At 40.1% G+C, this 27,084-nt stretch overlaps 2 protein-coding genes across 3 annotated transcripts in view; both read right to left on the bottom strand.

Annotated features, from left to right (window-relative positions):
• Positions 1–52: 52 nt before the first annotated feature.
• On the bottom strand, positions 53–3,859 carry tmem30c (transmembrane protein 30C). The gene is made up of 7 exons (XM_080038693.1): positions 3,511–3,859; positions 3,130–3,246; positions 2,738–2,845; positions 2,095–2,185; positions 1,851–2,003; positions 1,558–1,770; positions 53–1,123 (listed from the first exon to the last, which is right to left on the bottom strand). The coding sequence occupies exons 1-7, from the start codon at positions 3,706–3,708 to the stop codon at positions 936–938; spliced, it is 1,068 nt and encodes a 355-aa protein (XP_079894819.1). The 5' UTR covers positions 3,709–3,859; the 3' UTR covers positions 53–935.
• Positions 3,860–4,236: 377 nt separating this feature from the next.
• Positions 4,237–27,084, bottom strand: part of cmss1 (cms1 ribosomal small subunit homolog) — a 37,320-nt gene continuing 14,472 nt past the window's right edge. Inside the window, exons 2-10 of one of the 2 annotated variants that reach the window (XM_080038175.1) lie at positions 7,782–7,918; positions 6,977–7,048; positions 6,742–6,880; positions 6,582–6,641; positions 6,380–6,482; positions 6,225–6,285; positions 5,956–6,043; positions 5,775–5,863; positions 4,237–4,563 (exon numbers count right to left, since the gene is read on the bottom strand). In XM_080038175.1, the coding sequence (XP_079894301.1) occupies positions 4,480–4,563; positions 5,775–5,863; positions 5,956–6,043; positions 6,225–6,285; positions 6,380–6,482; positions 6,582–6,641; positions 6,742–6,880; positions 6,977–7,048; positions 7,782–7,918 (833 nt within the window). In that variant the 3' untranslated portion in view covers positions 4,237–4,479. The remainder of the gene's footprint in view (positions 4,564–5,774; positions 5,864–5,955; positions 6,044–6,224; positions 6,286–6,379; positions 6,483–6,581; positions 6,642–6,741; positions 6,881–6,976; positions 7,049–7,781; positions 7,919–27,084) is intronic. The other variant, XM_080038176.1, reaches the window with a different exon arrangement.

Raw genomic sequence — 27,084 nt, 5'->3', positions numbered from 1 at the left:
AAATAAAGAGTTTTTAAAAGAAAATGCTTTATTACAATCTTCTTCAGCTGTCACCTAAAGCACAACACAGGTCATAACAGACAAGTAATTGACGTCTGAAACTGTTTTTACATTTTTAGCTGCCTGACATTCACATATTCAACAATTAAGTACATTCCGTTATGGTGTGATAAGGATTTTTTCTTCAACAAATGAGTAATTAGGATGGTGTTTTGACTCATTAGCCTCAGCTACAATTGTCTTAAGTATTTGTTGAACATGGTACATATTATACCTGTTAAAGTCAGTATGTTAGCATAATGACCTAGTTCTAAGCAGCACTGTGGCTAATTACTATATCAAAGACCTGCTAGAATGGCATCCATATAAGATAACTAAAATAAAAAAACACAGGCTTACCTCAATTAAAAAAAAAACATTTGTCCAAAGTTATGCTTTTATTCAAGCTTAAAAATTAGGATTGGAGCTGGTGTTCTTTATAGTATGTAATATTTACTGAGACATTGAATACATCCTTAGAACCATGGGGACTGGATATAATAGTAATTGTTGTTGTAATAATTAAAATAAATATAACTATGCAGAGAAAATATGAACAGAAAAATGTTGTGTATTTAAAAGTTCAACAACTAAAGCTTACACACACACAGCTCTCAGTGTGTTGTTCAGAGAGACATCAACACGATTAAGGCCATGAAACATGGGTCATTTAGCTGATAGGGAAAAGTCATTTCCCAGACATCAAAATTAATTCTTCATTGGTTTTTCACAACACATGCTGCTGTGGAACATTCTTTTTTTTTCAAACCACCTCTTCCTTCATTTGCTGGCATCAATGGCCTCATCATTTCGGACTTGTCTCTTCCACTTCTTAAGCAGGACCACAGTTCTCACTTCTCAGCTGCTTGTGAGTTAATCTCCATTGTCCTCCCCCGTCATTCCTCCATGTTCTTCCCATCCTTCCCAAACTTCCACCAGACCACCGTGAGGACGATGGCTATCAACAGGATCAAGCTGCTGACTACGAGGTACGCTATGGGCAGGAAATGGTTCTGACCTCCAAACCAGGTCAGCGTGGTCAGCACCACTTCCTTTCTGCCTCGGAAGTACTGCACTGGGAAGTCTGGAAAGGTAGGCGGGGTCAAGGCTCAAAATAGGTAATCACAAAAGAGTAGCTCAATGGCAAAAACAGCAGGCCCTGTTGTCTTTAAATAGTCCCTGTACGAACAAACAAAACCTACCCCAATAGGTGGAGACAGCAATTCTGGAGATTGTTTGTCAAAATAATTGAATATCTCCGCCAGCTGTCCTTACAGTGTGTAGGCTTCAAACAAATCTGGTGTTATTATTACACAACCTAGGCTCTGAACTAGCATGTTGATAACTACGGTTGCGTCCCTTTGTTTACATACCCGTTTACAGAGCTTAGGCAAAGTAAGAACACCTTTTTTTTTACACGTACAGGTAGTGTATTGTGAGGAGATATTCACAGATTCTGACAAAAAGCATTCCCCAGAATCGCTGACTCCCATGAAAAACACAGCAGTGAAAGGATACTGTAGTCAATCTGGATGCTGTAATTTCCTGCCGGCAGACCATTAGTAAAGGGCTTACTGGCTCGTAATAAAACGCCATAGAGCTTCTTGAAGTTGGGGAAGGCGGCCTCTCTCATCCATATGAGCAGGTCCTCATTGATGAAGCCGTTGTTGTTTGGGTCGACGGTATCAAGATCATACACAGGCTTTTGCCAGTAGAGAGGCTGCCCTGTGCCTATGACGTCATCACAAATCAAGACATTACTGACAATATGAAGTACTGATTCAAAACTGAACTACTGATTCCTTATTTACCTTTGAACACTTCAGCCAATGATGTCATGTTTTCAGTCATGGTTGGGTTGCGGTACTTGACATTTTTGTCGGTATACCAGGTGATGCCCTCCCGTAACAGAGGGACGGGAACTGGAGGACCACTGGAGCCAATGTAGGTCAGAGTGAAGGAGTCTGGGAGAATAGATTTCAGTTGAGAGGCCGCTGAAGGGAATGTGGAGAATGGATGCCATGATTGATGATGTGCGTTGCGAGTGGTGCTTACCATTGAAGATGCTGTTGGCCACAGCACCACAGGGAGCAATGGGGAGGCCATTTTGGTCTCTTGAAAAAGGCGTGCAGTACGTACTGGGGTTCTGCTCAGGAAACGAGAGTAATGGAGAAAATCAGGGAGTTTATTTAAGGATGTCAAATAAGCAATAGAGCAGTGGTGCACCAAGTATGTTTAAGACCATAATTACAATTCTAAGGCACAAAATATAAATTTTCAGACCAAAGTTTTTTCATACGAAACATGATAAGTTTACAGAACATGATTTGAAATGATACTACCCTACAGTATAACAGGTTGTTAGAATTATTTTCACTTTCACCAAATACATCAAAATGCTGCGTACATAGTAATAAATTAACACTACATTTGCTGCATAAATAATACATTTACTTTTGATACTATGAGGACACTTTGTATTCAATTCTGACATAGTACCATTTCATATGCAGAACTAAACTATTAAGAAAGTGATTTTTTTTTACTTGGTACAATTTACACTTCTACCGCTTCATCAAAAGGCGAACAAATCAGAATACACTTTCGGTTTTAAAGAAGCTATTGGTTGTAGTTTTTTATGCTAACTGAAAATACTGACAATGACAATGTTATTGTTGTGATCAATAAGTGGAGCCACCTCTAATTTATTCTTCCTGCCAACCATCTGTGCATCATCTCTGGAGTCCATGTATCTGCGGAGATTCTGATGGAAGTTTTGGAGGCCGTAGTAGAAAAAGACATTTCCCTGGAAACGGCAGCAGGGTAAGTGTGGAAAAAGAAAAATGCTGATATTTGGATTCTGTGTATGATTGGCGTTAAGCTTTACAGCATGGACAAGAAATAGTAGCACTGGGACACAGAGTGTGATATTATTACACTATTATAATAAGTACATTCTTGACCTTGGAATATAGCAGTTCGACAAAATAATCTTACATCAGGGTTGGCTTACAAATCATTTCAGACTTTCAACCACAATTGCATTCGTTGGGTTTCAAGAAAGGTTGTTGTCAAGTTTGAGATTGTTACCTTGAATGCCTTCTCGATAGGAAACACCACAGTGCAGGTGCAGGGTTCTGCTGCGTGGCTCACATTTTTACGCTTTTCAAAACATTTATTACAAGTCCCGGCCTCTGTGTAGTCCAGCTGTTAAGACAGGAGAGTCAATTAAAGTCCTAGTAGAATAAATTGCAAATAAACATTTTCTCTTTACTTCAAACCTAACCTTGTATCATTCCTCTCTTTGTCACTCCCTTTTTTTATTGCACCCTAGAGCATTTGGACTTTCCTCTCTCTGTATCTCACACAAACACACTTTGAGTATTATATTACAATATTTCCACATAAGGGGGAAAAAAGAACCTACTGAATAAGCAAGTGAAATTTTCAGAAACACACACAAACACTCACCTTCATTTCCTGTGTTCTCTGCACGGTGAGAAGAAGCCATACTCCCAGAAACATGCATATCAAAGCCGTGAAGTAGAAGAACGGCAGCACGGTGTTAGCCGTTAGCATGGGTGACCAAGCAGGTAGCCTCTGCTGTTTGAAAGCAGAGTTGTCTGGCCTCCGAGCCAAGGGCCCAGACTTGCCATTCGCTTTGCCCATGAGAGGGACCTTCGCTTGGAGAGAGAGAGGAGGAACTTGGACAGCTGGAGAGCCAAAATGTGTCAGAGAAAGCCGTGCTCTGTCTTCTCTTCCTGTTTTTTTTGCTTCAGCAATATCTTCTTACGCACACACACACAAATGAACTCTGCTTGCTAAGAGATTTTCCCAGCAGGCCTTGCTGGGCGGGGGAGACCGTTGTGGCCTGTTATTTATTAACCACAATCCTTTACTTCACTACCTCTTTCTGTTTTCTGTTACTTACATTTCTCTTTGTGATTATGTTTTGTTCTTCTTTCCGGCTATGTTCCATCTTTGTGTTGAATCAGAATAACACAAAAGTGTACTTCAGGCCTTTATTCTAATCTGCTGGTTCTGAGCCCCCTTCTTCATGCAGCTTCAAAATGCTTTATCAAAGGATGTTATGATAAATAGGATTTCCTAGTGGGCAAGTAAACTCATGACCTCACATTCTCAGTAGGAGGGACTTCCCAAGGTCAGACTAAACAAACAGAAGGATGCTGGTTTCATTCTGAGTCAGTTTATTCAATCCATCACACTGGGACATCGCATTCGTCTAACAAGAGTGAACAAACAACACCGCACACGAGACGCGGTCTCTGGAAATAGTAAAAGCACAGTGCAGATTTCACGCTGACACAAAAGGGGAAAACAAACAGGATGAGACCCCTTCAGCATATTGTAAGGGACATCAGAATGTCGCTTTAAACATCAAGGGTTAGGGGGCATACAAGCAAAGTATACAATATGCAGCTAAAAAAGTCCAATTTTGACTTTGTCTTCTTTACAACCCTTCAGGATGCCGCTCTCAAACAGCTTCATGAAGTCCAGTTTGACCTGAAATAGACATGAACATATGTTCGACTTATTACACATAACTATTTAGTCATAGAAACACTCTAAGATGTTTTAAGGACATTCAAAAAAATACTGACAATTTGCATCCAATATGCTTTTTCTACAAAAACTATTGAAAACTCATACAATTAAATATTCAGCTTCTCCCCCAATGAACTACATAGAATCAATGAACATACAAATCCTGTTCATTTCAACTACCCGACAAAAGATGCCTCCTACTTCACTGTATATGTGCGATAGGAGGCTTGAAGTATTAACGCACAAGCTGCATATTGGACCATGATTTGTTCCAAACTAGTTGTGAAGTTGACAATCCTTCCAATTCTAACACCATTAACTGATAGTTAACCCATTGATGACGGCTGCTGCGCGATGCCACATTGCCTCTCCTGCCTGATGCTGCATCGTGCAGCATTGTTACTTTATCTAATTTTCATGGCATGCGCAGCATAGAATGCACTGTCATTGGTTCAAATACACATGAGGTGGGTTTTGTTGATTTTTAAGACCACGTGACCACCCAAAAGTTGTGTGGTTTGCCGAAAATCACATCAATAAAAAAAAAATAAAAAAAAAAATAAAAAAAATAATAAAAAAAAAATAAGCCGGCTGTGTCAGCGATAGTGTATTACAGAACAGTTAGTGGCGTTTGGTGCGCAGAATCAAGGTCCACTATAGGCTACTGACGAAAATCACACTAAATATTTTATATTATTTTTTATTTTTTTCTCCCCCATCTAATTTTGACGATTTTTAGAAAAATTTGTTGGTGTGTAAGCGCTAAGGAAGCATGTTTAAATAAAACCTGTGAACCTTAACTTTTAAATGTATTTTATTTCATGTTTTTATGTGCTACACAGGCTTAGATATTAAGGTTTTGGTAGACTTGACAATTCGTACTATTTTTTCAGAAAACCCTCAGGCATTAAGGACATGCATCCTAGATTGCCATAGTCATCAATGGGTTAAGGTAAACACAGAGGATGCACCCCCCTTTGGCAGATTAATGTGAAAACAACCTTCTTGTGTCAACCTCTGCATGTCCATTAACAATAAGATACACAATCTGAGTGGAAAGGTCCTTTAAAATATCAAAATAAATAGTAAATATTTAATACAATTATGCAGTGTGTTTAAAGTCAAAACAAGTTCATTATATTTCCATCCAGCAGGGGGCAGTAGCTCACCTCAGGAATGTCCACCATCCTCCGGAGCTTCTGGTCCCTCCAGTTCCAGTCCAGAACCACGTATCTCAACGCCTTCAAGTTCAAACCCTCTGAAAGAAAAACAGATCTATTGTTTCCATCGAACAATAGGACATCCAAAGCTGTGAAGTTAAGACGGTAGGATTGCCGTGTCCATACACACCATTCTCAATAAGAGCCTTAATCCTGCCGGGTGTCCCAACTCCGATGTGTGTGACGCCCTTTTGCAGCAACTTGACCTGCTCCTCTACCTGCACACACACACACACACACACACACACACACACACACACACACACACACACACACACACACACACACACACACACACACACACACACACACACACACACACATGTTGTTCTGACAATACTTTTCAATGTGCACAAATAATCCTCATGCATCGTAGGGAGTAGCCGTCATCTCTAGTACCTTGATATGTTTTGCAAAAAGTTTTATTGCTTTGGCTTCCCCCTTGAAGGTTGTCAGCTGCCTGGGAATAACACAAAAACAAAAAGCGTTCACATTAATATAATTAAATCGGTTTAAGGGAGGAAATTTGAAAAATAATTCCATGTATCGCTTACTTGATGAGCTCGATGGCCCGGAGAGCAGCGCTACAGACGATGAGCAGGACCACAGAAGACTTCTCTTTATGCTGCTTTTGAATCTTGGACCACTTGGGACACACTAGGAATAATACAAAGGAAATAACAAAGGAAATAGGAAGTGAGTTGTGTGTATAAAATTAAAACAGCCAACACTTTACTTGAGAACACCACCACTCACCCTGTTTCAGATAGGAATTGAGGGTGTGGGTCAAATCATTAGTGGACAGGAAGCTGGAGTCTGGAAGATAGAAGGGGGGCAGACAGGGACTTTGATGAACCAACAGGTCAGCAGATATTGAGTGAACCTTCAGCCTAAAAGGGGACTTGCACTGACTCACCCAGCAACTTGAGCTCCTCCTGCTCGATCACAGAGCGCGTGTCTGAGAAGAACTGTGTAACAAGGTTCTGCAGGTCTGCCGGACAACCGGGTTTTGGCTCCGAAGCCGCCAAGACGTCTGTAATGGTCTTCTTCTTCTTCTGGTAAACAAAATATAGTCGTGTACATCAATATTCACAGACAAAGCTCAGTTACTACCGTTCCCTCATTCTAACAGCAGGTGTCGCCACACTCACCTTCCTCCCCTTTTTGACTTTTGATGACTTTTCATCATCAGCCTCTGTCTTCTGAGGAATTATACACTCTGTCTGTGGATACAATGCAGGAACACACAGGTCAGAAAATAATGCTAATATATTAAGGGTTTTGAAAGCATTTTAAATTGTGAATTTAGGAAATAAATCCTGAATAATTCTCAGGTAATTAAAAGTACAGTTCATCATAGAAGAAATATTTACTAAAATTAATAGTTTTATGCATTGTATTAAAAAACCAGAAGTGCATCAACAGGTTATGAGCCTATGCACAGATCTACAATCAAATGTATGCAAAATAATAGTTTATTAACAAGTCATTTGATGGTAATTTTCTTATTAATTGTAGGCCCATTCATTGATTCCAATTTCCCAGAGCACAAGGTGAGTCTACAAATGCCTTATGTAAAATATTTTTAATTGATCAGTATTATAAAAATGAGAGAAAAAATGTCAATAATTAAGAAGCTGGAACTACAGAATGTTTGCACATTCCTGCTTGAAAATTATTCAAACAATTAATTATCAAAATGGTTGCAAAATTCATTTCCTTTCGATCACCTAATCAGTTGTCACACAAAACAGGTCCCAAACATCACATTGGTGGTATATTCAAAATTTCTCATGACACAGCATTAAAGGCATATTTAATTTACATTCACGTTAACAGAAGAGCATCCTGAAAACTTAAACAGAGTGGGTTTGAAGGAATCAGTTCTCCACTTAGGTATACTGTAAAAAAACTTGTGATGGGCAGCTTTTACACAAGGGCCTAACATTTTAATACCTTTTCCTTTGTTTTCTTCTTCTTGGCCTTAACAGTGTTGTCTGTATCTCCCTTCCTCTTCACTGGTTTTATCTTTGCGCTCGTTTTTTCTGTTGGCTGTTTATCTTGTTGCGTCTCCTCCTCCACTTCAGATGCACCTGAAAAAAAAAATAGGTATACATTTCCTCATTACAATCCTGGATTTTTTAGGGTTAACTTGCAAATGGGAGTGGTGCAAGATAAATGAACTATTAAGATGAGGTAACAGAGCTGTGAACAGATACAGTATGCCTAGCCAACACGCCATCTTAGAAATAGAAGTACTCCACAAGCTTTATGGAGGTAGTTTCTGTAGGTTGGCTTCTGAACAAGAGATCTGGCATTTGTACGTCTCAGACACTTAAGGTTGACTTGTTTTCTCCAGGCAGTACCTTTCAGTCACAAAGAGAAAAACAGAAAGCACACACAAACCTTTTCTGAGATTAAAAAAACAATGCAGCAGACCTCAATCCGAGCATCTGGTTATATTTAGCCTCTCTGTTGCTACCACTTCGCTGTGCAAACCTCTCGTCTCGTGCTATGAGGTCATGCTCAGACCCTCTGGCATATATGCGTTCTTGTTCAAAATACTTTAGCGTTAAAAACAGATGCCAGAGTGAACCTCAGCAATAAATCTGTGGGTTTCACTGCAGTGTCCTTCCTGAATGTGCACTTTTATAAAAGTACCGGTACTTGGGCTTTGTAGTTCTCCCCGTGGACACCTTAATATCAAAGAACAACGGGGGAAATCTGCTTACGCTTGGCTGTACGTGTTGAAATTTCAAACATCTTGAACATCTTGCTCAAACCCAACCAGTAGCTTTAGAATAAGTCATAACCACCAGTAATGGAAAACAACTGCAGTGACCTCACTAATTGGGGTGTGGCAGGAGGTGCAATGTGATTCAGTGTCTCATCCAATAGAGAGCATGACGCAACCGTTTCCTACCTTAAGTTATTAATCAAGTGACAAATTCTCCTTTTTAGCGGTAACACAACTTCGAAAATCCAAGTCAGAAAAAATGTTCACCTACGCTGAGTTGTCATTCAGATTCGACCATATCAGGAATTTCTAACTGTGACAATATTTATTGAAAAGTAGACGATTGTGCACAATACCTGAATTCCTGAATTCATCACAATAACAAACCATTAGAAAACATGAAGAGAATAAATCAACATTTATATCCGATATATTTTTTTTGACAACAACCGTCATCAACATAAAGAAACCATTTAGAGTATGTCCAAAAAAACATTCGGATGCTTAAAGAGGGCGATCCAAAAGCAATGTTTATAAAAAAATGTGCATGCCTCATCATTTCCTAGCGTGTATTCTACTTAAAGCCACTACGAGTAACATGGCACGTTGGTGGTGGACAAAAGCGGTAGTATTTTTACGACGCCCGCTGTCGCAAAGCTGTTTTCTAGCTCGTGCCAGGCGTGCGAGTGTGAACTGAGAAGGGCGCAATATAGTGCATGTCCGTGTGTTGAAAGTGTGAGGACTCTTTTCGGCTCCGTGAGAGTGGTTTTGACACTGCATCAACTAATGCCAGTCAGTGCTACACACACCTGATTGCAATGAGTTGATGCAGCAGCGTCACCTAACTACTCTCTCTCACGGAGCTGAAAGATTACGTCTCCTCACAGAAAGCGAATGAACGAGAGACGGCAGTTAGTATGGATCACGATGAGGTAATGTGTTTGTGTTGTTGATGTAAATAATGACTATTTCAGATAATGGTTATCTGATGATGGTGAAGCAAAGCAAACTTTGTGTTAGTACCAACCGCTCATTCATTTAGGAGTAAACACTGCAGTCTAGTTTCGCTCTCGTGAAATTGTATACACTTGCTTGGCAACACCCTCGTCCCGCCCGTAGCCTATATCACTCTCCCTTTTAGCTTTGCTTCATTGCATTCTCTTTTTTTTCTTTGATGGTTCAGCCCCGTTATCAGTCATTATGACGACAAATAACTGTCTCAAACAAGGCTCCCGCTCCCTTTCCCTCACCTGGAGGGATAGGCTTCTCAAATCGCGTTGCAGCGCCACACTGAAATCTGCGACCAATACGGATATGTGACCATAGAGCCTGCACGAGCGAATCGAAAATCGGACTGGGTGTGCGACCAGACCAAAAGCAGTAATAAAAACTATATAAAAACGTCTTTCTTTGCACTGATGGTCTCGTTTGCTGTTAGAAAGGTAATTTATGATTATGAGAGGAAACATGAGGCTGTTTAAAAGATATTTAAATGTTACTCGTAGCCGCTTTAAGCAACACTTACAGAAAATACCTCACCCAACCACCTCCTTTCTTATGTGTTAGTCATCTGTCCAGATATACAATCTTTCTGCTGAAAGACCCACCCTAATATTGATTGACCAAAGCATCAACCATTCCCCACCCAGTCTGTCCCTGCAATCTCTTTCTCATGTTGGCAGGAAAATGGGGACACACAGGAGCCAAAGACCAGGGCACAAGAGGTTCAACAAACGGATAAGGGTACAACATTAAGACTTTATGGAGGTAAGGAGGACTTAATGCAATGATATTGGGAGATTAATTACTAACACATACATCTACTGTCCAGGAATATTGATGAGCAGTGAGTGGTCCAGTTCCACCTGTCTTGCAGCAGGTAAGTGCTTTTTAAACTGGCTGGTGTTGGTATTATTTGCTCGTAGGATCTAGCTGTGGGTTATGTTTATGAGGAAGGTTGCTTTATAATAGTTTGGTGCTGATTTATCCGTCCTAAATCTTTAAAGATAGACCATGGATGCAGCTTTGACTGTGAGAGGTATAAAGAGATTGCAAACAATTATCAAATACGTTACAGTCAGCAAGTAGCCTTATACATTGGCTTTATTTAGTTACAAGCAACAAGGTAAAACGTTTGAACACATTTCTAATGTGATTTGCAAAGATGTACAGTATGTGCTTGAGTTGACAACACAAAATCCAATCACCTGACATTGCTTTCTTGGGCTCGATGAGCCGTGAAAAACTCTACAATATGATTAGTGTGCATGCAGGTTCAGATGAGTCGAAGCTGCTGAGGGGAGCAGCCACACTGATGTTAAGACTCAAGCGCATTCCTAATCGAGTCACCCATGAGCACAAAGACGAACCTTACGCATTGGTCGATGGGCCATTCAGCAACACTTTAAAGAGGTGATGAGTGGCTGATTCAGCATGTATTTGAATTGGTGTTGTGTAGGGAGTGGGTTTTTCTGGATAATTCAACTATAGGGTGCTTCTATATCACTTAGTACAACGATGGACATAATGAACGTTTCTGTACAAATTAGATCACAGAGGTTATAATGGGTCAAGAGGGCTAGTGGTTTTCCTCTTGCTGAACAGCACTGCAATAATATTTAGTACTCTATAAGAGTGCCTATTAAAAGGTTAGTAAGTAAATTACAAAGAACTATTCACTCAATTGGCAGTTAATTATTTATAGCTACGTAAACCCAATGCAATCTACTGCAATAGCCATGAAACATATCCTCCCCCATTAAGGTTAGAGTGCTCAGTTTAGTTATACGTAGAGGTGCTATTTATTTACTAGTCTACGCTCATTGATATAAATGGGTTGGTTCTAATATAAGAAATAACAGCTAATTTAACAGCTCTAAACTACTGCCTCCAAAATAAATCAAGTTAAATTGACACCTATGTTATACACAGGTCAAAACATAAACTGAAAATCATAACCTTAATGAAATTTGGATTCATAGCAGAGCTGTTAAATTTTTAGACTGCATGAGTTGCAGCCAGGGGTTACCAATAAACTGGTAACCGAGTGTACACAGAAATGGGGATATTGCTTCTACTGTAGTAAGAAATTTTGCGGATTCACTTTTAAATGCTGTGTTTATGTCTGATGAGAAAAACAAGCAAGGTATAGCCACCTTTCTAGTAGAGTATGCAATAATCTCCACACATCTCAAACCTGGAATAATTCAGTCGAAGCTGTTTGCATGGCTAGAGGCTCCTAAAAGTATAAGGAAATATATTTTTTTGCAATTTGGGAAAACCAACCATTTAAATAGAATATAATACAGTCAAGTAGGCCTTTGTTCAAGGACTGTACTTATTGCAAGATAAGAGAACAACAGCTTCAACGATTTGCTTCAAACGGTAAAACCCTGTGGTTCCTCCATCTTTGTGTATGCTGTCGCAACACAACATTTATTAGGGGAGCTCTACATTTACGGTGGCCTGGGGGCCCAATTTAAGTAAAATTATCCAATCTGCACATGGCCTTCTGTCTGTAATTAGCACCTGTCTTATTAATGGCTACATGGTGAGAGGTAATCACTGATTGATCACACACAAAGTGCAGCTTTAATGGCAAGCAAAGTGACGCGACAAAAGATTTGGGCCTCTACGGGCCACCAGATCAACTTCATATTAGGGAGCTTTTGGCCACCATGCCAGCTTCAATTTATTTAGTTAATACCTGGTAACTGTGAAGGCCTCTAACATTCTATCACTTGCTTGAATGTAATGTGGTAAAACTATGGAAGCATCTGTATTTCTTTCTTTCTACATTTATAATGTATGATCTGCTGTTTGTTTCCCTGTAATAACACAAATACGACCGTTAGAAACCAGCCAAGCTTATTTTTTTCTACTATGTTTCACGGCTGCTACCGGAAAGTCGAGTTTTTTGCGAGTGGTAAACTTTTCTATGGTAACCGCAGGCTCCACCAATCAGAGACGTCACTGTGATGCTCTATAATCATTGGTAGTGTAGTTCTTTTTTGTGAGATAGCAAATAAAACATGTTTTTCTTCAAACAAGGTTGATATCATTCGAACTTGTGTCATTTACGGAGTATATACAATCGTTTTACGCTCGGGTAGCTAGCAGTCAGTCTGCCTTGGATGGTAATGACATTGTGGCAAATAATCAAATCTCCTTTGGACTTTTACTTCCGGAACCGCAATTTTGAGCCCTATTGCCATTTTGGTTAAATTGATTAATTGTGCAGCCCTACTTGATAATGTTGGATTCATAGATTGATGCCAAAAACAATACATTGGGCAATAGAAAACATTTTTATATTGCAATATAAATTACCTTTAGGGACTGTTGTGATTGTAGCCAGTAGGACGTAAAAGAAAATACGGGTGAATATAAGCCAAGAACAAAAGGGACAATGAATGAATCGAGGTCAAAGCAAATATTGCAAAGGGTAACTCAATTCATATCATATAAATAAATAAAACAGAGGAAATCTTGAGCTAGGTCTGAAGTGTCTCCTGAAGAGAGCAGCCGCTGACCTATGAGAAGATCAATATCTTCAGAGTTTCCTGAGCCAATACCCCCCAATATTCTCCCCACTACAGTCTCTCCAGATGGTGGAGTCAGTAGGAGGAAGAGAGTGTGCCTTCAGACACAAACAGAGCAATGAGCGTGCAGCTCAGATGACCATAGGTCGATGGAAGTCAACGGCTGTGGAGAGGGGCTCAGATGCAAGGAAATGGGGCCGCCTGGTCATCTTTAATGAGTGATCAATAGAGGTTTTTAAATGGATGATCAATGGCGCTGACTGGACATAATGAAGATCGATGGACTGGTTCCAGGAAAACGGTTGACTGTTTCAGTTCCAGACAAATAGCACTCAGATTTGGTTATTTGTTTTTTAGGGTGATGCGCTCACCTGTGTCAAGTGGCACTCTTACTACACAACTGCTTAAAACCGTGTAGGCCATGACCTCAGACAAGCTTTTAATTAGCACCACAATTTACTCCATTACTCTGATTTAAGAGTGCTTTGGCCTGGTACAGAAGGATAAGACTAACCAATTATCTATTTTATCCTCCAGCCACCCAAATTCCATTATGGCCAATCCCATCCCCCCCCAAAGATACTGTTTGGTATTTACGTGTGTGCTTCTATAAAAAAGAAAACATACAATATAATACTTTCCATGAAATCAATTCGGAACTTGTTTAAACAATCAATAACTCATCACAAGATATGTACTATTGCCTGATCTTGGGCGTAGTGTTGGAGGGTGAGTGTGTGTACCAGTTATTGGTTTTGGAGGCCTGCAGCTTCCTCTCTAAAGCCACAATTTGAACATGTGTTATTGTTAAATCAATAGGGACTTTAGGCAGCACGCACAAAATTAACAAGCAGGCTACAGTGGAAAGACTCTCTAGCAGAGATGAAGAATGAAATTCCAGTCTGGTTTCAAATTCACTGGTTTCCAAAATGTTGCCGTTCCAAACCATTTGGTCCGTTCGGTAATAACATTTTGACTTTGTATCTGGTTTACAAGCTTTCCAAATGAGCAGTTATTTGGCTATACTTGCTCTTGTTAGTGGTTGATGGACATTTAATCTTTTCATCAATAAGGTTCATAGCTTAAGCATAACAAAGTGCAGTGCATAATATCACCAGAAGGGAGAGTATCGGATGCAAAGTAAACCAACAATTGTTACAGATCAATATTCTTACATCTATATTTTAGATTTACACAGTAGGACATTCTGTAAACCTCCTCTGACAGGCGTGGTGGTGTACATAACACACACACAGGTTTCGTTCCGAATCGCATACTCTTTCTTTTTTCTATTTCTACATACTACATCCGACGATAAAAATAATCTAGTTAGGATGCAGTAGGCATACTATTGGGACATACTTTACTCTCTTATTTCATCATAACATTGCGCCTTGATCTTGCCTCTTGCTTTTATATCCGTCGCATCCCCGTTTGTTTTCATATGGAGGCTTCGTCGATGTGACGTCACTTCACGTGCGCAATGGTTTGTGGGTCAGAATCGCCCAAATAGGATGCAGTTTTCAACACTAACAATCTTGGCCGCATGAAGTAGGACATCCGGGTACTTCTAACCATCCTAAATCTGGCCACAAGAATCGGTACATCCTAAATCTTTTTTCTACATACTATATAGTAGAAAGTATGCGATTTGGAACGCAACCAGTCTTGAACCTTGAACCTAAATCAAATGCTTTTCTTGTTCTAAAGCAGGGGTGTCCAAACTTTTTTCACTGAGGGCCACATACAGAAAAATATACGAAGGGCCGGGCCACTAAGCAAAAATAACACATTTATCAGGACATGTAGCTGCTCTGATGTTTAGTTTCATAGTGTCTTCGTAAATTGTAATCCTTCTTCACGGCAACACTTTCCTTGTACATTAAACAGACACCAGTGTTTCCCCCAGAAAATGGCTTAGTCAAGGTGGTCACTACCCTGGGTCATCGGAGGCGCGGCGCGTAGCGCCGCGTCGAAAATTTGGGGGGTATTTTGCTCAAAGATGCCAATGCGCAGTAAAGAAATAAACTGTTAATTTGAATACAACAGACACTGACCTTACAGTTGTGCAATTTTGTTTGCTATGTGCAGGTACAAATGATGTGCAAACATGCAGTACAAAGCACAATTAAAGAAAACTTCTACTGTTTTGGTGCAATACTATACAGACACACTAAATACAAATAATGGACCATACACTCAACATGTGTATGCACATAAAAGTGAAAATTCAACTTTAAAGTTCCTTTTTGGATGAGGGGCTGTTGTGCGATTATTGTGGACAATAAGCCTATTGTGATGCGATAGCCTATAATTCATTAATGGTTGTTTTTAGCCTACTTGCTTGATTTCTTTTTAAATACAGAGTTTATTGGTCGTTTTCTAACATGTATTTCCAAATTTAAAACATAAAAATAAAGCAGCATTGAAAATTCAGAAAATAAATCTTCTTGGCCTACACTAGCATGCTGTTTGAAAAATAACTCAATAGTTGAAATAATAAATACAATGTGTTTTCCCCTTAAAATGACTAAATACATTTCTCCAAAGGTCAAAGACAGTAACAGTGTGGCACTTCTGTAAACACTTACTGAAACTTGCCTGGGCCATCACTCTCATGCATTCATCAAACTTTTCTCTGCGCTGTCTGAGCTGATAGATAGGTTGTGTTGCCACGGTGATGTGGAGTCTTAAACTGTTCTAGCTTTGCAGAGCACTTCTTTCTGTTCAGCTAAATATCCCCATAGAACTGCACCGGGTTTATTATCGCCAACAATTAAATGTCGGTTTGCTTCTGCTCGTTTAACTCTCCCGCGTGCATGCCGTAGTCGCGCGGTGCAGTACGGTCGCGCGCACAAAGCCGCGGACACAGAGCAGCTGATAGAGAAACGCTTGGAGACACATGCTTTTTACCTTTCGCGCAGTTATGACCATGTATAAGTACACATCGCGCTCGCTAGTACATTAATTGTGCAGCACTAAAAAAAAAAAAAAAAAAAAAAAAAAAAAATTTTTTTTTTTTTTTTTTTTGGGGGGGTGGGTGGTAGTCAAGGCGGGGGGCTGGCGTTGCTAAGGCGGCCGCCTTAGCTATAAAGCGCTGGGGGAAACACTGGACACATTCCCCCTCTTGTTTATATGCCAATGATACACCCAGTGTTTTCTGCCTTTGCGTCCAATGTCCAGCAGGGTGAAAATAGTATCCAGCCGAGGTCCCGACCCTCCTAGGGGGAACCGGGGGTATGCCCCCCCGGGAGATTTTTTAAAGTTTTTAAAGTGAAATGCATGAATCTGGTGCACTTTGAGAGGGAAATTAAGAGGCTAAATCTGAAGAATTTTGTATGAAAAAAAATGGAGACACTGTGTCAGATGAATTAGAAGCTATTGGAGAAGGACACATAGATTTTCCATAATAATATTAATTTAAAATAAAATATTATGCAGGGTCCTCTGGGATGGGCTTGTTGCTCTTTTTCTTTTATGGGAGATATTCCTCTGTAATATAATGAGTGCATTTAAATTATTTAAAAATTAAAAGCGCCATATTACATTATATTTTTTAAATGTGCCACGGGCCAATCAATCAGTGTTTGACACCCCTGCACTAGTGGGTTAACTGAGAAATGCAAAAAAAAAAAAAAAAAAAAAAAAATATATAGGGGAAGGTGGGGTGATTTGTGCATTTTGGAAGTTGCAAAACCCCTTGTTTCTAGAAAACCGTGGAAGAAATTGGAAATGTGACCACATATTTAAGAAGAGCCGTCCATTTGACTCATCCTGTAAAGAAGGGAGACACAAGGAATAAGATATAAGCACGTTTAAGCTCAAAAAACTGTGTTTTGCCTTTCAAAGTAAAATTTCCATGATCAAGGTTTTTTGATTATTGTGTCTGAACAATTATAGACACGTTTGAAAACATTTGACACATGTTTTAGTGCTTTGGTATGCTACACTTTGAGTCTATATAGTTAGCACAATGTCAACCCTAAATTGCTGCATCATGCCTATTATCCAAAATTCTGGGGATGGGGTGATTTGTGCGCAAGGGCCTGGGTGAGTTATAAGTAAGTAAGTAAGTAAAATGTATTTATAAAAGCACATTTATGACAGTTTGCACTGTCCAAAGTGCTGTACATAGTGCATTCAGTAGGTAAACAATGAAGGTACAATAACAATAACCAAAATAAAAGACGTAAAGCCCATACATCCACATAAACACAGATAGTAGTGCAGAGGTAAGATAGTTAATGGGGAGGAAACACCAGGGTGTACATATGGGTTTTGAGCCTTGATTTAAAGGCAGAAATGTAGGGGGAATCACATTTGTCAGGTGGCAGTTGGTTCCACAAGCACGGAGCAACTAGTGCAAAGTACATTTCTGAGAGTTGTGCCAGTGGCATGGCTGTATACGCTGGTCACCAAAAGAAAGTGATTGTCTACAGTAGCTCAGAAGAGAGTGACATCTCAATTCCACTTAACGACACCACTGATGAGAGTTCAGATGGCCAGAAAGATGATGATGGTGACTTTGTCATTGTGACGTGGGGTGATTTGTGCGACAAGACAACTTTTTTTCCGAAAGCTATATTTCTTAAACAGTTTATTCCAGATCCAAAGTTTTTATTGCCAGGGATGCACAACATCCTGAAATATATGTACATATTTGAGTTGGAGACATAACTGTCAAGGCCTCACTTTAAAATCACTTTGAGTAAAAAGTTGCACAAATCACCCCACCTTCCCCTATATATATATATATATTTTTTTTTTCAAAGGGCCATATTACATTATATTTTTAAAATCAGCCGCGGGCCAATAAAAAGCGGGCCGCGGGCCGCAGTTGGCCCGCGGGCCGTAGTTTGGACACCCCTGCTCTAAAGCATTGCACACCAAACACTTTTCTCTAACTCTTCTTAAAATAATGTGTTTTATATCAGGCACACAAAGTTACACATTACCTTGAAGACAAACTGGTGTTCATTAGTATGTTTCAATTTGAGCCAGGCAGCTTTTGACTTCAAGTAAAACCAAGTATAATGTGCAATTTGTGTAATGTCATGTCTCATCTGCTCCTTTAAAAGGTAAAATATATGAACAACGATCTGACCTCTGATGTCTGACACACAGGAATGTAGATTCAGAAGAAGGGTTTATTTGCAGGAAAAGTTAAGCTGTATCGGATTGTTGCAGCAATAGCCATCATTTTGAAGTGAGACTTATTCATTAGTCATTGTGTTATGTAGTAAAGTCCCCTAACTGACACTCGTGTGTTTGAGCCAAGCCAATCCTGGCTGGCTGGAGGTAGTGATCAGACATGCCAGCGTCTAATGAAAATTACCAAAAGCTTTTGAGCTCTCAAAAACCAAATGAGGAAACCCTTTCCTCACCTTGCCATGAGACCATATCGCCATTTTTTGTAATGTGGACACTGTTGTTGGCCAACACAATTACAGATAAGCTGCCAAATTTTAGCTTTAATAGTTACATTAGTTAGGCATGTTCCACTATTCTTCATATGAACATTTCAGCTCACTTCCTTTTTACTTAGGCCTAATCCTTATCTTTGAATTCATTTGTCTCTTGCTCTTGTCTAAATCCCCCCACCCCCCCACAGCAGATACCATATGGACGATATTAGTCAAATTGCTCACATCTTTCGTTCTCTATCAATCACCCAGACTTTTATTCGATACATGTGGAACCAAGCATCTGATATCGGTGAGGACAAGAGTTAAATGTGTGTTTTAAAAAGTGCACGCCTGTCCAAAAGTACAGACACCAGTGCCCACAAAATCAGTGGTAAATGTTAGAATTTCATTATTTAATAAGCAATCTCCTGTCAAAATAGTTTGGTAGATTTTAGTTTGATGTTATTTTAGTTCAATAACTCAATAATCTACTTCAAAGATCACTTGCAGACTGACAGCTATATGGCAGCGTAATGTTAACTGATGGCACATAAGTTTGTTCTTGCTTCAGATGCTTTGAGAATGTAAATATTTGAATAATATATGATTAAGTGTAGCCAAAAGTTAAGTTCATATATGAAGAAATCTATATCATAGGAGGGTTTTTGTATTTTTTCATTAACCACAAATCCAACATTCAGAAGTCCCTTTGGCCTTGAACACTGCGACATCTGGCATTTAAAGCATATCAATGGTTAGTTTGCTATATGTAACACAGTTGCAAAAAAAGAGAAAAAGCTGATATGTTATCATCAGCATTCTGCTATACTTGACTGTATTGTGTGCTATAGATATATTTACGATGAAAAATAAATTAGATTCAAAAGGTAAGGTATGCACTATGCTGTATCAAATTTAAAAGCAAACATATCTCTTTAGCCCACTCAAATAATCATGATCAAAATAAAACAATTTATCATAATTGTGGATGCACAAGTCAACATTTTCTCTCCCAGAACCGATTCTAATACGTCCCGGAGTGAAGATTGGGTAAGGCGGGTTATCATAAAAACAACAGCGGCTATTCTGTTGACAAAATAAATGTATAGAGCTGTTAAGCGGAAGTGCCTCACTTCCGGGACATGGGACCTCTCGGCTCGAAAAATTACAACGGTAGTCAATGGAAAGAAATGTATTATTTTCTGGTCCCAGTCATGAAATGCCTTCGATTACACATATGTTTTGTATGGATTTAGATGGTATTTTTTCGTGCCAAGAATGGAACAATTTAGCGAGTAGAAGCTGGATACGGTCAGGTTTTGTGCAGAGCGCTTTTGTGGACTACAGCTCTTCGCTGCTCTTGACGCTTATGATATACGTCACCACCACTAGCACCCGTTTAGCTCCGAAACATGGCTGTGTCAATAATGCACTTTACTGCCTTCTTTCAAGGACAAGACAAAAGTCTTCAGGGTGGCGAAAACCACTACAAAAGTGGACATGTGGAGAGTTTCACTTTCTCGAGTGGGGAGATTGTCGGCGTCACAGAGGCGACAAGACGTGTAGTTTTTCTCGTTACATTTTTTCAAAAGCCGTCAGACGAATAATCATACAACATACCGTCAAACTCTTCACATGAAAAATTATCATTTAGACCCATACAAAACATATATGTAATCCAGGGCATTTAATGACTGGGACCAGAAAATAGTAGATTACTTTCCATAGACTCCCATTCATTTTTTTTCAGCCGATAGGTCCCATGCCCCGTAATTCCGCCACTTCCGCTTAACAGCTCTATAGCCTCCGCTGTTAAACATTTCCCAGTCTTCATAGCTAGCCTGCTAACTGTACAATTTCTCTGTTACAACACCCCAACCGACCTTGCTTGCTGTACGCACTGAGGCCAAAGCATACATCAGCCAAACTAGGGGCCAAAGAAGACTCCACACAGACTGAGCCAGCCAAGCTCTGACAGGTGGATCTGAAGAGGATATGAGCAGCTCATGGGAAATGAGTAGCTAGAGCAAGGGTTTCAAACTCAAATTACTGGGGGCCAGATGTCAGGTTTTCTGATCCTCAAGGGAAAACATATTAACCATGCTCGTCTTTCCCTCTCCTTTCCCTTGTAACGTATGCTGCTGTAGAAAATTGCTTGACGGCCATACTGTTACCTTGCTACGTTGGTGGTCTATTCTTTACACAAGTCATCTGGTGCATGTTTGTCCTTCCTGGGAGAGGGATCCCTCCCCTATGTTGCTCTTACTTAGGTTCTATAGTCCATGTTTAAGGGTTTTTTCCTTATCAGAATTGACAATCTAAGTCATATGCTCTACGGATTCTGAAAATTCCATGAGGCAAATTTGTGATTTGTTATATCGAGCTATAATAAAAGGTGCTGTAAGCGGAATGGTTCTTTTAGCTAACTTCCTGTCAGTTACTGCAGTTAGCAGTCCCCTCGCTCGTCCCTACGTCACCACACTAATGCACTGCGGTCTTCAAGCAGCGAGTTCTCTAGCATAATCTGAGATCCATAAGTGTGATAAAACATGATAAAAACCATCAAAACAGACATTGGGAAGGATTTTTACCTGCTCCGCCATTGTAGGCGCATAAACATTCAACCATGTGTCGCTATGGCGAGTGAGACCATGAGTGAGACGGGTTTTGGTTTGTAGCGTTCTCTCTTGCGATTGGATATTAATTTTGGGATAACCCGAAAAGTTTATTTGCCGATTACATGCAGAGCAGCTGACTGAGAGATTAGCTTTATGAAACGCGCACATTATGTAAGTGATCACTGTATGAATATAGAGCAATTTAACACTTATATTAACATAACTAAACCGCTTACTTCACCTTTAATACAATTGACTTGACTTGAAACGAAAAGTACATTGTTAAAATTGTAATACAGTTTCCCTGGATAATAGTTTTTTTTCTCCAATAACCTGCAAGTCAAAATAAAAAAAGTCTTGAACCCTAGGGGAAGTTCCGATCAAATGCTAGTGGTGAACGAGTAGCTAACCCTGTCTAGTATCATATAATATATGACACAGTTGACTTTTAGCTAGTAGATAGCAGAGCAATATCACAGTAGGAGGTGCTGGTTTGTTAGGATTTCATGTCATACCGTCCTCCCCTACTTCCGTATCACTTCTTGTATTCACCAAGCTACGTCCAAATTGAGGGATCCAATAATTTCTAAAAGATTATATTTAAATCCTTATGTAAATCATAGTTTATCCGAACCAAAAGCCAATTTTTGTGCTTCGATTTGGAAGTCTTCAAGGCGTAACTTGAAAAAATAAAAAATGGGTTGAAAATATCACAGCAGAGCACATGACAAATGACCATATGTCACCTTACTTTACTCTTAAGATACCACGTGTGAATGTGTAGATAACATTTTTTTCTGTGGAACTGCTACGGACTGGGGGAGCGATATATATATTTTTTAAATTTACGCAGGTGCACCAGACAATTACAAATACATTAATCTCAAATCTCGGTTTGGTGGGACTCCTGTAGCTTTTTTCTGAGGGCATTTGGTGCCCTTTTAAATAGGCAAGGACAGGCAAGAGGGATGCATGCTGCCTTGGGTGGTGTTTGGATGAATAAACAGAGGCGGCCAGCCACATACTCGGCTGCCAACCTGCCTGCCGGAGGACAGCCGGGCTACCCTGGCAACCATTATTAAGGCTGACTCTGGATCTGAGCCAGAATTTACGTTAAGAGGTATTTTCACATGCCTGGCATCGTGTGGGAGTGTGCTTAGCCTGTGCTCGTCTAGACGCTGTGATCTGACCACACTAAAAAAAGAACAAAGTCCGACTTATGTCATCTGTCTGTGTGTGTGTGTGTGTGAGAGAGAGAGAGAGAAAAAGAATTGTCACCACCATTAGTTCAAATGAAGGCATAGGACGCAGAGGCACTTGTCTTGGCTTGACTGCTCACATTAACTGCACCCCATATAAGGGCAGAGAAAATAAATATATATATTATATCCTCATGTCCAAAGAAAAAAAGGCTTGAGGCCACTGCAGAAAATATGTGCCGAAGATCACCAACCCCATATTCCAGAGCTAAACCTAAGATGGCCGATGAAAGTCCAAAACCTTCAGCATTTTAGTTCTTTGAGTCTGGGTCAATAAGATATGATAATTCAGTCCATCGTGTAGTAAATTGTATTGGGAAGTGGACCTGTATGTCTTGGGGACTGTGAACATGGTGAACATGATTCCTGAGTACAGTAAGTCATGATAGTTTAAGAGTGACCTAATGAAAACCTCACAGCAATTGTGTTGAGAGCTTTCATCTTCCCTTCCTGTCACTGGGAATAAGTGGAGTAAACGAACGTAGTGGACAGCTAAGACAGCTTCATCCGTCTTCCTGATTGATACAGAAAGGACATCAAGAGGAAGGGAGGGAGGTTGAGAACGTCACTCTCTTTCCACACAGAGGCAAAGAGAAAATACCTCTATGCATACACCATCTATTAAGCGAGCCAACACAAGGATTTTATTGGCTACAGTTTGAACCAGCTACAGGGCCATCTTTCTGTTTGGTGTTTTTCTTGCAACATGTTTGTCCCTTTTGTACCCAGTGTTCATCTTGTTCGTAGAGACTCAAGGTTGCTCTCAGTCCTCAGTGAAACCAAGCAGATGGTGCCCGTCTTTCTGTACTTTCGTAAGAGGAAAAACAACTGACAAAAAAGGGGGGACAGAGAGAACAAGTCTTACTGCTTTTTTGTTCACTCAAAGAAAAGAAAAAAACAGAAAGAGCGACAAAATCACAAGAATAAAAGGTCTGAGGAGGTCTTTATCACAGTCTTTGAACAACTGCGGTGAAAATACAGACCTCTGGACACATTTTAACATTTCACACAATTGCTTTTTGCAATTTCGACAAGATGGGAAACACAAGGGCCCACAGTTACTTATCAAAAGAAACTGGACCAACAACTATGGGAGTAAAAGGCGTTCCCGGCCACTGTGAGAGCTTAAACTAGAGAAGCAGAGCTGAACACCAGAGAGATTACATCATTTCTCACTAATATAAACCTGCTTGCTTTTGTGTCTCTTAATATGAGATCAGAACACCAAGTTAGAGAGTTGGCTAAGGAACACTGTTGAGCTGATGTGATCTACTTCAACAACACACTAACATACCGCACAAATACATATCTCGCTCATATGTGCCCAGTTATCACAGTTCTACTTTTTGGCAACCGTAAGTTATTTTCCCTGCCAAGATGACAGTAATTGTTGTAAATGTGCTAAGAGTGAGGCTATGAGATGACATAAGCCTCACACAAAGTAATGCCAGGCGCAGGCCTATCTATTTCAGAACCACTAACAGTTATGACAAGAAGTCTTCTGATTTTGGATTAGCCCATAAAGGCTTATATAATCTGCATCAGCCGTTTGCTTATTAAAGCCACACAATAACCACTTGTACTGCAAAATGGCCAATGTATTACCTCATTTATCCTCTTTGGTCAGAAGCACACATTTATTTTTCTTCTCATGTTCAGCTGCCACCTTTAATCATTGCTCATTGTCCCGTTCCTCCCAGGTGGACTTAAAGCTATGCACCCACTTGGTAAAAGTAGCATAATAGTTTATTTGGATCAAGATGTTCTCAAGAAACACAACTCACAGTCTCCCCTCCTCCCTATCCATCCCCCAAAGATCCCCATTCAGAGGGCCAACATGCGAGACAAGAAAGAGAAGTGGAAGAGCAGACGCAAAAGACAAGACCTGTCCCGTGATGACTTGTTGTTTCTGCTCAGTATTCTGGAGGGAGAACTGCAGGTAGGATGACTTGTTCAAAATGAATGAAAATCCATTAATGGAAAGCTTTGATATAGACAGTTTATTTTCTTTAAGCATATTCAGTTATCAAGCATAATGTATTAACATTTGATTGATTTTACTTTTGTGAGGCGATATGCCTCCCCTCCAATGAGTGACCCTGCCCTTTGTATATTTTTCAGTATGTGGCCCTCAGTTAAAGTTTGGACACCCCTGCTGTAGTTGAATCTAGCAGCTCATGTGGAATTCAAGTCAAATAAACAGCACTAAAGGTGTCTATGGCTCTCATAAGATTCAGAAGTTAAAACCAGCGTTCTTCTGCAATGTCCGTCACTCTAGGCCAGAGATGAGGTGATTGCTGTCCTGAAATCAGAGAAGACTAATCCAGATCTACTGGGGGCCAAATACGGTTTCTGTGGACCAGAGAAGGTACTCCGTGCCCTACAGAGAGACTCCCTTCGGGCACAGCAGGACCATCTGCAGGATGTGTACAAAAAACCAATAGCTGAGGTACCAACAAGAGTCAATAGTAAGAAACTAGACACCAGATGGAGCGGATAATACAATTTAATGAGGTGAATGCATTACTGTCTGACGAAACAGCTTCAACAGTATTACTACTGCATCGTTGCACACAATTTGTTATTTTATAAAAACAGGTGTTGGACTGAATCTAGTCTTCTGAATGAAATCTGTGAGTTGAAGGATTGATTTTTTCCTGATTTGCACAATTGTATTTTTACAAGATAAGAAGTCCCAATGAAAACGTATTGCAACAAGTTCTGTGGGTTATCCTGAGTAACAAGAATATTGTTTCAATACAACTATATTACTGTGCAGGTAAAATCCAAGTCTTGAATCTCAAAAGCTCATCTGGATAGGACCCATATAGTCCAAGGAATATGTTGGAAAATGCATCTTGTAATTTGGGTAAAATTATATTTTGAGATTGATGTCTACACTTCATAGATGAACCAATCAAGGAAGCTGCCTTCCACTAAGGGACAAACTATAGCTTGGAACGTGGCCCCTGATTGGCCTCCCCACGGAGATGGGAGAAAGTCCAGACTGATTTGCGAGAGATAAACAAATTATGAAGCTTGTGAGATCAGGCCTGTCTCGCCAGGCTACCTATTCACAGATTGTCTGCATTGTTTTTCCTCTTTTCCTCAGCTCAACCACATGGTAGAGATCCAGAAGCATTCATCTGAACAGATGAAGGAGCAGCTCGTCCAGATGACCAGCTCTCACAGAGACTCTCTACTTAGGCTAGAGGAACAAGACAGGAGTCAAAGGGCTTTTATCAATAAGAGCAACTGCCTTACCACTGTACTGGAACAGGACAGAAGGAGGTGGGAGCACCAAACCATACAAGTTTAGATAAAAGCAAAGGGAAACATTGATATTTCGTAGTACCCACAACTAAATTGGTAGTTTGAAGTAATTTGAACCTAGAAATATCCATGCCTTTCAGAACCCTTCTGATGTTAAAGAGGTCAGGATTTACAGCTAGCGTAGAAGTTCTAAGGGAATTAAAGTATTTCAGCACAGTAGAAGCGCCAAATCTGAGATATGTGATGTGCACTTGTGCAGGCTTCGATTATTTTGGTCTATGTTGGTCGGTAATGCTCTTCATGACTGAGTGAGAGAGCAAATGCAATGTTTTCTGGCTACCACCCCACTGTGTGTGACCTCAAGACTGTACTTAGAGTTACTCCACTCAGACACAGTCCATTACATCCTGGTCTTGGGTTAGACCTTGCGGCCAGCCTGGCTCTGTTCACTCTCCCTTGTAAACATATAAACATGCACTCACATGCCATTACATGTAAAGTCAACAGAACCACACAGCGAAGGAAGAAGCTTTCTTCTAATCTAAGTACATGGGCTCAGCATTTGCTGGTGGGATTCCCTTCCCAAATAAAGAGCACATTTAGATGTGGCCTATGGGTATAGCTATGTCTAACATGGTGGTTCTCTCTATGCAATTTGAGGCCCTCAACAGGGCTGTTGTGTTGAGGTCCCTGGTTGTCTCGGCTCATGTACGATCAGAGTCCACTCTATTATCTAGCTGTGAAGAGACTGGACACGCACTGGGCTCGCAGCCTTGGGAGGAGACTAGTTGTCTGTATCGCTGTGTCAAAGTAAAAAAAGAAGAAGAAAAAAAACACTTACTGATCCAGCAGAGGCACACACAATTAAAGGCCAAAAATAGTCATGCAGTAGAGTGATCAAGTTTACTAGTATTCTGTCCATTCAAATATAATGTGGGAACCCTAAACATGCACAAATAAAGGCCTTGAGGTTCATCTTGGTCTAATGATGATTAATACATGATTAGACAGCATGTCTGTGGTGCAGTGTGAACCTCGTGTAGCTCATACATTCCTGACTGCTTGAAAACAGGAGTTTCATCTCACTGCCTGCCCTCCTTCACAAATTCCATTTTAAGAACATCACACTTGAATTCGACACTTGAACTGAACTGTCTGTTGACAGCATTATGAAATTGTGACATTGTTGGTTGGACTGTTGGGGATATGAACACGTTTTTCTTTGGCCAAAGTAACATCATGCTACTCATCTTTTATTATATTAAGTGGCCTCTTGTCTAAAGTTGAAAAAATTAGACATTTATTTGATGGGTTAGCAATCGCACCAAATCGCATGGACATAGCGCCACATACTAACTTGATTTGACATACAGGGACAGTACAGGCTAGGCTACTAGCTTACACGCCTGTCCCTTTCATTACCCTC

This window comes from Ammodytes marinus (genome assembly GCF_949987685.1).
Source record: "Ammodytes marinus genome assembly, chromosome: 12".
NCBI lineage: Eukaryota > Metazoa > Chordata > Actinopteri > Uranoscopiformes > Ammodytidae > Ammodytes > Ammodytes marinus.
This window is presented reverse-complemented; position numbering and strand designations above follow the sequence as displayed.

Bases quoted from the DNA above. Each gene is read 5' to 3' on its own strand.
- tmem30c (XM_080038693.1), bottom strand. From the start codon at position 3,708: ATGGGCAAAGCGAATGGCAAGTCTGGGCCCTTGGCTCGGAGGCCAGAC. The intron at 3,247-3,510 runs GTGAGTGTTTGT...CTGTCTTAACAG, and splicing joins AGAGAACACAGGAAATGAAG to CTGGACTACACAGAGGCCGG. The intron at 2,186-2,737 runs GTGGCTCCACTT...TTTCCTGAGCAG, and splicing joins GCAGGAAGAATAAATTAGAG to AACCCCAGTACGTACTGCAC.